This window comes from Tyto alba, unplaced genomic scaffold, assembly GCF_018691265.1.
Source record: "Tyto alba isolate M040663 unplaced genomic scaffold, T.alba_DEE_v4.0 Super-Scaffold_33, whole genome shotgun sequence".
NCBI classification, from domain to species: Eukaryota; Metazoa; Chordata; class Aves; order Strigiformes; family Tytonidae; genus Tyto; species Tyto alba.
This window is the reverse complement of record NW_024881308.1, coordinates 2,205,555-2,218,578: the sequence shown is the minus strand read 5'-3', so window position 1 is coordinate 2,218,578 and position 13,024 is coordinate 2,205,555. Positions and strand designations below refer to the sequence as shown.

Here is a 13,024-nt window from a genome sequence, read left to right as displayed (position 1 = left end):
AAAAGGTGCCTAGCAGTTCTCCAAAAAGTTTTACTTCCAACAGGAGAATGCCTATTTGCTAGAGAAAAAAACAAGAATACAACAATAATGTTACAAGAGGCACTGATCCTGGCTTTATTCACTTAAAGATACATCCAACATTTGTTATAGCTCACTTGAAATTCAAAATGCTTTTAAGAAACCAACCACAAAACCTCAATTTTTGCCTTACAGTGCTGTCAAGTTTTCAAATAGCAAGTGACTTCCCAACAAGACTGTGTTCTGTATTAACATACATACAAAGATTAAAACTCAGTAGAAACCCTTCAGTTTCTGGTATTTCATGAATTGCATTCAGAATGACCACTATTTTCTCTGAGGAGAAGGCTATTCTTCTTACCTGCATGGATGGGTGCCCCAGGTCTGGAGCACACCTTATCCTGACCCCGAGCTATTTTGGTGATTCAATGAAAACTGTCACCCCCTTACAGTACTCAAGAGGGATTTCACTCCCCATTTGCATCTTTGTACTTGGCAGCTGTAACAAAATTCCTACAGCACTAGAAAAAGTAGTTAGGCCAGCACTATGCATGTCCCCTAGAGATTACCAATACTGACTGCTAGCAAAGAGAAGTGCATGTTATGATCAAGAAGCATAACGTGTTAATTTGGAACTCAAACTACTTGGCAGTATCTTCTGTAAATTCAAGATTTATATAAGACAGTGTGTTGCAGCCATCATATAATGATGTTACCTATACCTTTTTTTATTCTTCTTTAGTTCTCCCTTTTGCTGCATTTAGTTAGATTCTTTTTAAAGTGGTGAAGAGTGCAGGACTTTAGAAATATAAACATTTCTCTACTAGAAATCATGAAATTTAGTATTATGACACTATGAAAGCTTACAGTACAGTTCATCGATCCTATGTTAAAACTCAGCATCAATATGGTGTCTGAACTATCTCAAAGCTACATTCTGCCTAATTAAGCAGTATCAACATGTCCTGACGTCACTTTCTGTGCAAAATGCATTCTCATATTAGTGTGGCTATAAAAGCATGAGCAGTTCTCATGTTGGTATATTGTCCCTGTGACCTTTTGTGACTGGTTTCTCTGTTTAACGACAGCCTAACTAAAAATAAGCTTGTTATGTAAAAGAAAAATAACCTTTGTCTTAAACTTTATTCTGGGTCTTGGACATAGTTCAGTGACATGATCTGCAGAACAACATGCCAACCATTCCCATGAGCAGTTTAAAAAGAGGAAACTGAAGGAAAAATCCAAATCGAAGACACTCACTGTTATAGTATGTTTAATTTATCTTGTGTTTTACAGAAGTCTGAATGGATTAAAAAGCACTTCCTTTCCCATCACGTTCCTTACAGTTGGTAAAATATATTCAACGAGCAAATGTATGTGAACAGCTTGAGGATCTGCATCTTGCAAGGATTTCACAGACCAATCAAAAGCCAAATTTCCTGTTGCTTTTACAATCTTGTTTTAATACAATGGTAAATCCATTCCGATCGTAAACCTGTCCAGTCATATCTCCCCAGAACACTTTGCAAAATCCAGTGTTGATTAGCAAACTAGTTAGCTTTGGCACGGAGCTGTGCTCTCTTGCCTGTGACAGCCTGGAAACCAGTTTTGATGCTGGCGACAGAGCAGCGAGAGTGGCAGGTCTCACACTGCAAGAAATATAATCTGGTGTCCTTCTGTAGGATTGTGTCTGGTGACCGACATGTATGACAGGTGACATACTCCTCTGCACAAAAGGAAATAAGTTGCAGTTAAAAGATAATGCATTATCAGGGAACAAGTTATCACTTCAACCTTTAGTTTAACAATTGTCTTGAAAGGCTGTTCAAATGCATCTACCAACTTAGAAGTGGCTTACTATGAAAACCACAGAGGTTGAGGCAACCTAAAAATTCCCTCTAGTTCCCAGGTTTCATATGGTACATGATGCACTGACACTGATGTTTTAAAAATAGTAACCATCAGTTAAGACTTCCCACTAGCGTTCCATAACTTCCTCTGCTGAAACAGCATTCCCAGATGTCCGCAACTCTTGTACAGACACAGCACTAAAGCAGAGTTTTTTGTTACATATAATCTGCAAGTCCTTTGGCCAGCAGCACACACACTGTATTTGTTAATTAATGTGTACAATGGACTTTAAAATTAACCATTTCTGTAGTCCTCAAAGTCAAAAAATTAAAGGCAGATAGAAACAAGCAATTCTCAAATGCTCTTCCTGTTTTCCTAGTATGTTTTAGTGCCAGGATAGAGTACGACCTACGTGCTTATTTATAATCATGGTAGAAACACCTGTACTTGCATTACTCCATTATAAAGTTGCAGCAAAGTTGTAGCTTCTTAGCACAAAATCTCCACAGCTTGCACACACATGTGGACCACACATGGGGACACTGGTCAAAGGGGTCCAAGAAATCTGTAGTGGAAAAGGGAGTTATACTTACTGATATATCTTCTCAAAACGTTTTCTATCTGTTTTTGCTGGAATCTTCCTTTGATTACAAGTTGGTTGTTACCATCTATTGAGCCACTAATTTAAAAGAAAAATTAATTATTTGATTTGCAGAAGACATCAAGCATTAAAACAAGTCAGGACATCAAGCAAGATAATGCTGTATTCTTCATTAAGCCAGAACTACTTTGAGGAAAAAAAAAATGCAAAATTCTGAAGGTACTTGAAAACCTACATGAAGTATAACCCTCACTCCAATAAAAGAAACTACATCAGAGATCAGCCTCATAGTTAAGCTACCCAATCAGAAGAACTTTACAGAATTGAGAATTAGCACCTGCTTATCTCACAGAAGTGACCAAAACAACTGCCTAGTAAGGTGTAATATGACTAAGATCCTCTCCGACCCATTCTGATGTATTGTGTTCAATCTTTTGTCATCACAGTTTCCAAGTGTTTAAGTTGTCTAGAGCTGAAGAGACTCCAAAGCCCAATCAAATGGGCATGTTATATACATATTGCAACTCAGATTCCTTGATTATCTATGTCTACATACAACAACATTGTAGTCTACAACAGAGAAATTAATAGACAAACAGAAAGCACACCACCTGATAGGAGACATAAAAAATCAACACTGTTTTTATGCTAAGACAGGCGGATTTCACTGCAGCATTAGACAGAATAACCAGCTACAGGCCCACAAGACTTGCCATTAGGCAGTCAGGCATTCTCTCCTCCCTAGCTATCCATCATCTGCCTTAAGTTGATACAAACCACACAGCTCTGCTGTCAGAGCAACTTTAAGGGAGGTCCCAAACAGGGAATCCAAACCCTTATCCAAACTGTTCCCTGGGACTTATGGTTTGCCTCTGTTCCTCTTCCCTAAGATGGTATCTCTTCAACCACTCAGCACTGCATCTAAGTGCTGGAAAGGAAAAACCTGAAGGTTCAAGCACATATATACAGACCTAAACCCAAGAATTTGATTTTTGATCATACATCAACTATGCTGCCATTGCTTCCTACATGCATAAGCACATACGTAGCCCAGTAGCCTTACCTTGTACCCAATTCTGCCAACAAAAATGCCAGAAGATGTTTTGGCTGACGATGTAATCTAAAAATACAATAAGGATATGTTTAACCTCCCCCCTTCAGAGAAATCTGATATTTGTACAGGACTGGCAGGCCAACACAATCTTACATTACTAAGTATAAAGGGGGCAGTGCCAGGGCATCTGCACCAAAAAGCATAAGCAATGATTGAGGACCCAAGAAAGTTCAACAGCCCACAAAAAAATGCCACCATCCCCCCCCAACCAAACTCACAATTACAGTAACTATTGAAAATAAGTCTTCTATTTGAGATTTTCCATTCTTGTTGCCCCATCCCCCCACCATTCTCTGAAAAAAGTGTTACCAGCTACCACTGAAAATTCACTTTAGTATACCACCCAGATCTTCAGTACAATTTCATCAGGACTGGTTTCTGGCATAGTTATGAAACAAACCAGATATGCATTCCCAGAAGTGCCCACAAAGAATAGAACTGCTTTCACAAGAATTAAGATATAGAAAGCACTGCAGAAAACCATGGAAAAAAAAGAAAAAAAAAAAACACAAACAAAAAAAAAAACACAAAACAACTTATCAAACTCCATACCATTTACCAAAAGAACAGTATGTGCAGCCAGCTGAAATCAGAATACGTTTTCCCCAGCCCTAGACTTGCAAATAAATATCACTAGTGACCCATCCACAGACTTTACAGAAACGTTTTGTTTCAGTTCATGAGCCCCATGTAGCAAACCTACCATTTTAAGAATTTAAGTATAAAATAAGTAATTATTTCAATAAATCACCTTCATAAATATCTTCTTACAGAGAGATGTAGAGGAAATAAGCAGTATGACTGAAATACCCTTTTGCCATAGTCTGTTGCCAGAAAACTTGCATTCAACACAGCAGCCAACAGCACAGAAAAGTGCATTCATCCACTATTCCTGGGGAATCCTAAGAGGAAACTTACAATTTGCAGATATCTGTGAAGTTGACAAAAGATGTTTTCTTGGTCCCTACTCTTACAACCTGTGGAGGCTTCATGACAAATTTTCGTTTTTCTCCAGCTACCATATCTGGATTTTTTTCCCGCATGATGTTAAATACTCTGTTGAGCAACTGCAAAAGAATGGATTCATATCATCATGAGTATCTTGCATTTCTCAAATGAAGTAAACCTTCTAAAAGACTTGAAAGTGTTCACAATGAATATTAGCCCGTCATTGCCCATTAGCATTTCCCCATATGCTTTTGAACACACACTTGAAAAAAGCTGTTTCCCCAAGGGTTTACTTCATAATCTACAATGTCTCCGTCTATTTGCAGAGGTGTTTTAACTATCACTAATATTGCCCTGTATGAAAGTTAACTGTGATAAAAGACACACTTTCCGTTATTTTTCTGTTTACAAGCTTCTGACTATAAGTCCTTTAATTTTAAGTTAGAAATAGGAACATTGGAGCATAAGGCCCTGCTCTACTGATGCATATCAACACAGAAAAAACTTTAAAAGTCTTTTGAACGGTACCTCATCATACGTGTAGTCCCTTTCTGAGCCTGCCCACGCAGGTCCTGACTGAAGGCTAAAAGAAATTCCATCATCTTTTTTGCTATCTTCATCCTCAAAAGCTGTAAAGAAATTTGTTTGGGATTCATAAAGAAGAAACATTCTTTAACCTCATGCTTACACCATTTCTGGAAAGTACATCAAAAGAGATTCCACTGTGATGTGAACACAAGTCTTCCCTGTCTGCCTACAAGGGACACCAGTACTTATGGCAAATTTATACAGCGTTTTTATAGAACATTTTTCTGACAAACAATATAGTGGTAAAGGTAACAAAAGGAATTTTGAAACAAAAAAAGGCACTTGAACAGAACTTATTCACCTACAACATGGACTACATTTAACTTTCAATGTCTCATTGATCTATGTTATCCTTTTACCTTCATCCTTCTCCATTATCTCATCTTCATCTGGAAACTTCACATTCTTCTTTTTTTTCTTTTTATTGCCCAGCATGATATCAAGGTCATCCTCAGGTTCTACTGCCTCTGGCACATCTCCTTCAATTTTCAAGTCCTACAAAGAAATAGTAAGACCATAGTTTACAGTATTAAACACAAATCTCCCTTGTACAGCATTAGAAACACTAATAGTAGTACACTATACTAGATTAATACCAGTAATATCTACCACAATCCTGAAACATAACAGATAAAAAAGGAATTAGTGTTGAAGACAGTGCTGCGCTACACCATGAAACAGGGATAGATTTTTATATGACTAGCTCAGACACAATGATGTACAGGCATCTAACAGTGAAGTCTTGTATTAAAACTTAGTTTATACTATTTTCTTTGGAATAGCTGATTTCCTACTAGGTAATTAATGCAGGCAAAAATCTGGTCTACCTTCTGGCTGGTCAAGAACAAGGTCACACTTTACCTGCCCAAAGACATCAGCCATTTTAGGGCATAAGGGAAGAAAACACCCTACGTGCCAGGCAATAAGGTAAGACAAAGCTGTGCTACCTGCAGCCAGTCCAATTTTTATCACAATTCTGCACATGTAGAACCTGCATTTTGCCTCTCTGGGGCAGATCAGGGGGACATTTTCTTTCCCAAAAGGCAGGATCTAAAGAAGAGGTTTACATGTAACATTTCTCTGTCCTCTTGCTCCCTGGGCCTGTCAGCTACACTGACACATGATACAAAACCACGACTTGGAATAAAACTTGAGAAGTGTAAAAATATCTCGTACACCTTCTGGAACACAGAACAGTAGCTGATCATTTCTAAAGAAAACACCAGAGTAGAAACAGATTTCTTAACAGATATATACTCTTTATCTGAAGGGCTGGCCTTTAGAAGACTATTCTATGCGTGGTTTCCAACATTCATTTACTTCTCTCACCCCAAAAGACAATTAACCTTGATGCTAGTCAATCCCTACTACAGATTGCATAATTACTTGTCATTGTGCAGATCATTAGATTTTTTTTTCCAGTTTTGGGCAAAGCGCCCTGCAGAAGCAACATGTTCAGCAGAACCTGCTACATATGAAAAACGCAGTGAACCACAAGTTTCATTATTAACTGCACTAAGACACAATGACAGATCCGAAACAACTCCCACACTGCCAATGCCCAGAAAAAGAAAGCAAGAAAGTTTTCAGCCATACACAAGATGGCCTGGTTATGCAAACAAACCTTTACACCTTCTTCTGCTTCATCTATGTCAAATATCTTTTTTGTTTTTTTTTCTTTTTCTTTTGATTTAAGAAGTTTAAATCATCCAGGTCATCTGTTGCATCTAAAAAACACAGGATTGCGAGAAGTGTAGTAACTGTAGAAGCAGTTTAGACATTAAGGTTTTTAATTTACATCCAAATCTTCAAAACATTACAGCAAGACATAAGCAATGATCTATAGCCCCTAGAGATATCCTTTAGGGTTTTAAAGAGATGATTCCCCTCCATCTCCAAATACCTCAGTATTATTTTAGACTTCTAACTGCATTTACTTGTTTTTTAAGTGCTTAATCTCTCTTTCTGATATACAAGTGAAACTAGCCACTTCTGTCATCATAGTACATATGCTTGAAAAAAAATGAAAGAGAACTGTAGGAGGAAGGTATAGTTCCTTCGGTCTACTGCAGGAACCAATTATCAACAAACTGGATTTAAGTTAACAGCATTCTCCAAACTGGGTCATCTTGAAATGACATTGGCCTCAATTTAAAAAGCAAGATTATATACATAATCAGAAGCTTATTTCCTGAAAGATTCTGAAGAACACTCTAGATATCACATTCACAGTTGTCCCAAAAACTAGAAACCCTTTAAACCGTATTTCTGTCATCACATTATTGCTTAATCGTTCAAATGAAAACCAGCCATAATTGTGTAATTATTGAAACAACTGCATGTGGAAGACACAGAACTTCATGCTATCTATTTTAGGGATTCTCTTTTCATTGCCTCACACTAAAGACTTCAAGTCAGGAAAGTGGAATTTATGTTTCTCATTGCTGGATGTCTGTGAACACGATTTCAAGCAGGAGGGAAATAGACCCTCCAAATTGGCAACAGAGTATCACTCACAAGCCTCTAAACAAACCTGGGCCCCAACATTACACATTGTCATGCCAAATTCTTGAAGTGGGGCTTGCAGTCTCAAAATACAGAATGGCTACCCTTACTAATTCATCTATGTGGATTTACTTTACCTTTCTTCCTGCTGTCTTCTTCGTCTGCTTCAACATCTTTGTCTTCTGTTGGCTCTGGTTCAACTTCTTTTGTTTCTGACTGCTGAGTCTCCTCCGCTTGTGTATCCCCTCCTTCCTCATCCAACATAAAGGGCTTCTTCTTTTTCTTCTTCTTCTTGCTCATAGTGGGATCGAAAATCATCTGTAAAAGTCAAGAATTTCTTAGCAGCACAATAATCACCTACCATTTAATATTTCTAACATCTTTAAGTTTCTCTCAACATTCCTTCAGTTACGCAAACTGTTCCTTGGCTTCAAGATCAGCTAGGGATTCTTCTAGATCTATGACAATATAATAAAAGTTAACTGACTCAAAACAGTGATTACATAGGCTTCTTTAAAATCACAGCAGATCTTGTCCCAAGGTATAACTGATACAACCAATTACAAGAGAAGCAAGAGAGATTAGAACACTGCTTGACAGTTTAGAGCTTCTGCTACTTTTCCTGTGCTAGTTCATGTTTCCTGCCATCTATGTATTAGTTCAGCTGAAAATATATTAAAGCTGTGAACCTCTGACAGATTAGCTACCAGCTACTTATCCATTATTATCATTATGGACTCAAATTTTGAAGTAAGACTATGCAAAGCAATTACTGAACCACTCAACATCAGAAAAAAATTTAAGCACACATATACCACAGAGCCTGATTACATGTCAGTTACACTTTGTACTTCCATTTGCGAGACACATTAATTTCCAGATTTATTAAAAGGTGAGATTTACCAACAACTCTCTTGACAAGAATGCTCTGGACTAGGGAGAAACCTAGGGGGCTGGTGATGCAGCAAAGCCTGCATCAGCTCTCAACACTATGAAGTAGCAAAGGTCTCATCCTTTTCCCCCACTGGTGGGAAACAACCTCAGAGACCAAGTGATTAAAAGCTGTTAATGAGTTCTTTGGCCAGTGAATATGCTTAACTAATCTAGTCTGACTGAGAAGAAGGCACTAACCCCAAGACTCACTTTTAACCTATTAATCATCTACAGATGTGAGATATTTAACACACAAGCTCCTTAGTTTTCTAACACAAGGAGGACTTATTATTTTCATTTAAGATGCAAGTTTGACATCATAGCTATTGGTCAGTTTTGTTACATACATCTGGCCATATATTTCACATCACAGTACATATTTAAAGCATCAAACAATTCTGGACACTTAATGAGACTCTTTCTGCAGTTTTTCTTATCTAGTAATTGAAGAATATTCTCACAGGCAGTTAAAATTCCACATCATGAATACCCTCACTCATGAAAATACCACCGCTTCATCAAAGGAACAGTTCTCCAACTTCTTGCTTTGTTACAAGCCACAAGTATGGTGGTTTCCCTCCCCCCACAAAGCAACCTTTTCCTCACACTTCTCATTCTCCTACACATGATATTCTTGTGATAGTCTTCTGATTTTCTGGAACTTACACATTTCATTAAGGCTCTACTGAAAGTCAGTAAAGTGCACATACGGGAGTTTGAAGCACAGCGCCACAAAAGCGTCCACATACATGGGATGCTGAAGCTTGAGGCTTCAGTGCCATCTTAGCTGTATACACTAAAAAGTATTTTCAAAAAAGTTCTGTCAGAGAGCTTCCCTCTAATGCTTAGACAGACGCATGCATGAATCATGCTCTTGTAATGCACAGTTATCAAAGAATGTGCACAACCAGTTACACTGTCTGCTGGCTTCCTCTTGTAACCTCCACAGTCTGATGAAACAGAAGGAAAGCTGCCTGCGTCTGCAAGAGTCCACAGCTTTGGGAACAAGCACATGAACACCATTTTCAAGGTCATGACTCATTTCAATGAAGCTTTGCAAGACTCTGAGGTTTTGTATGTTCTCACATTATTAAGCAAACAAGATAATCCTTAGGTCAAGTGTAATAATTTCCAAGAAGGAATCAGCCCACCCACCCACCCCAAATCACTCTTCTCTTTGCAAAGAAAAAGACATCTTTCATCCTGAACCACATCTTGTGTCTACAAGACAGAATGCATCTTCAGCAGTACCACACTAAACTGAAGTTAACACACAAGGACAACTTCTGGACACAGGAGATTGTTCAAGGCCAACTACACAGTTTTAGTGCTAAAAAAACAAAGGACTGCTTGCTCTGTAGGTCCTCTCCATCCAGTCAGTCCAAGGTTCTGCAAACCTAAGAACTAGTCATAACGTGCTAATTGTTCTCAGGAAGCTAATACAAGAGTTTACACAACCTGAGAAGGAGGTCTATGCCTGAAATACTTTATTCCTTGAGGGCTTCAACGAAATCTAAACAGAAGTCTTAGGTCACACACACTTTAACAGATCATGATATAAACTAACCAGGCTGATAACTGGGCTATTCTGGGGTTTTCCCTTCTGAGCTAGACATTTCAGAAATTTCTTCATTCCTTTTCTCTATTCATTATGTTTGATTAGTCGAAGCATTATGACACCATTTGAGCACTGAAAAACACTACAAAGCTGCATGCCCTCTACTGAAAGGACTGTAGTCCCCAGCCCAAATACACCAAACTGTGCTTTTCCTGCGTAGAAATGGTTATAAATTTCCATCCTGTTTCTGCTCTCAGAGACAAATTCCCATATGGGGTTTTCTCTTCTGTAGACCACACAGTTCTTTCTCACATCCAGCTCCATATATCTACTCCTTATTTCAAATGCCTACACAGTCAAAATCCCAACTTACAGAAAAATGAGCAAGTGAAAGAACAGAGGGAGAAGGAAAAAAAAAAAAAAAAAAATCAAAGCTTCATAGTCCAAATACAACTCTCAAGACAGAAACCAACGTTAAACTGCTATGCCAGTGGCACATGCTCGGGATTCTATCAGAGGTCACAAATCCCATTTCATTAGTCTGAATAAACACAAGCATGTCTACAAAGCAGACAGCAACTCAGCACTGAAAGTAGTTCAGGTATCCTTTCACTACACTGAGCTGATGTCTACAATGAAGTGCAAAATTATCAAGACCAATCTGCACCTAAACCCCTGGCTGCTCAAAACACAGCATTCTCTAATACAATTTCCTGAAGCTTCATAAAACTACAGGGCCAGAATAACTTTTAGATAACTAGTAAGATATTTATTTATATATATATATATATATATATATATATATATATATATATATCAGGACTTTTCATAGAGCAAATACATGTTAACAGACTGCTTCCCCTTGCAAATAGGGCCTGTGCTGCCTCCACTGCACCACACTTCTGGGCAGCACTCAGACAGTAGATGTTTCTATCAGGAAGTTTCATCTTGTATACAGCTCTGAAAATTTTAAGCCACAGTCCAATGAAACAAAACAAGTTTTGTAAATCTATACCATTGTAAGGTGCGAATTTGCCTTCATGTGTCTTCATCCACCTCAACTTTATAGGATCATCAACTTTAAAAAGTTTCACCAACTTAGCACAAAAACAAATTATTTGGCTCCTAGAAACCAGGTAGAGAGAAGTTCTGGAAAGTGTGTGCACCTGCGGACTCACTCTCACACATACACCAGCCAGAAGATCTAACAGCGACAGTTCAACTGTGATACCTGCTACCATTTTAATTCTGTCAGTCTGCTACATAAAGCAATCGAGAGATTTAATTCTCCTGTACCAGATATTCCTGATATCACCTCAACATCAGAACAAATGCTTATGTAAGAAAAAAATTTTACTGATGCTTCAACTAAATACAAACTGGAAAACGCCAGATGAACTCCTCTATGGTCCTATGATCACCTGAGACAGAAAGCACCTGATGCAAATTCCTGGGTCCTAATTTCTGGAACTAGAGTACAACCTAGACATTGGAATTGCAGTTCTAGGGACATAATTAGGCATAAAAATGCAGTACATTCATTCTAGATGTTAAAATAGCTGAATAAGCCGGTCTCAGCTTTCATTAAAATAACTAGTAATTATACTACTTCTCCTTTATTACGTAGAACAAATTATGACTTGCCTTTCTCCAAGGCTTGAATGATCACTTTGCTCAGAAGGAAACAAGCCACACGGGTATTTTAAACACCATCAGAAAGAAGATGCAAGACCAAAAGCACCATCTCGTGGGCTCAGCCAGTGCAGTTTTCCACAGGCTACAGAGTCATCCATCAGGACCCTTATAACCTCATACACATAAAACATTCCATTTCCCCATAAGACCAACTGACATGAAGTTAGTAAAGGTGCCAACACATGGCATCTACAACACGTGAAGAAATTCTCAGAGACAGATGTATGTATCCACCTCCCTGGAAGCTGGCCTAAGCAAAGACCATCGTATCTGGGAAAAACTAAATTATCATTTGTTAAGATGTAGCTATTTAGCTCTCCGGGTTAAAAGACAAGATATTAAAGCTGCACAGAGAGTGATAAGGGAACTAAGCGCTCCGTATCGCTAAAACGGCATGGAACACGATGGGAAGAGGTGGCGGGGGAAACCGGCCTTTCTCCCCGGCCCTCCCTCTGCCAGCGACGGGCGCCGGCGCAACACGGGGAGCTCCCGGCGACTTTCCGGCCTTTCCACGATACGTGGGGCCAGACCAAAGGCGCGGGCCGGGCGGGGCCCCGCAGCGCGCAGAGGCCGGGAAGGCTCCGGGGAAGGAGCCTCGGCCCGGCCCGGCCTCCGCCCATCGCACCGAGAGGCGGCCGCGGCCACCCTGCTCGGGGCGGACGGCGAGCGGGGCCTCGGGACCCGCGCACCGCGGGACCCACGCACCGCCCTGCCCCAGGCCGGAGGCCGCGCTCGCTGCCCGGCGCAGGCCGCAGGCCCGGGCTCCCACATGGCGGCGGCCCCGGCTGCGGCGCAGGCCTCGAGCCCGGCTGCTCCGAGGGCGGCGGCGCCGGGTCTCACCTCGTCGCCCGACATGGCTGCGGCCGGGCGCGGCGCGGCGCGGAGCGCGGGACTCTCAGGGACGGGATCGGCCGTTGCCCACGACCGCCGCGCTCGCCTCTTGCATCAGCGATCCCCTCCCCCGCCCCGCCGCGCGGCCCCGCGCCTGCGCCGCGCATGCGCGCCCCGCCGCGGCGCCTGGCGGGAGTTGTCGTTTCCCGAGCGGCGACCTGGGCCGCTGGGCGGGAGCCATGAGGGGTTTGCTGCGTCCGGGAAGAGTGGCATTTCTTTCCCAAGTTCATTGGACATAAAAGCACGAAGGGAATAGGAGGACTACACACCAGAAAATGACAGGGCTGAGGCATAGGGGAAGAAGTGAACTGACTGGGTGGTT

General features: G+C 40.5%; 1 protein-coding gene across 1 annotated transcript; it reads right to left on the bottom strand.

Moving 5' to 3' along the window:
* Positions 1–1,274: 1,274 nt before the first annotated feature.
* On the bottom strand, positions 1,275–12,798 carry EIF2S2 (eukaryotic translation initiation factor 2 subunit beta). Its single transcript, XM_042801125.1, is given in 10 exon segments — positions 1,275–1,744; positions 2,463–2,548; positions 3,534–3,590; positions 4,503–4,651; positions 5,061–5,161; positions 5,480–5,615; positions 6,745–6,797; positions 6,800–6,847; positions 7,763–7,943; positions 12,652–12,798. Coding segments are annotated over 10 exon segments (1,002 nt in total). The 5' UTR covers positions 12,667–12,798; the 3' UTR covers positions 1,275–1,568.
* Between the last annotated feature and the right edge of the window lie 226 nt (positions 12,799–13,024).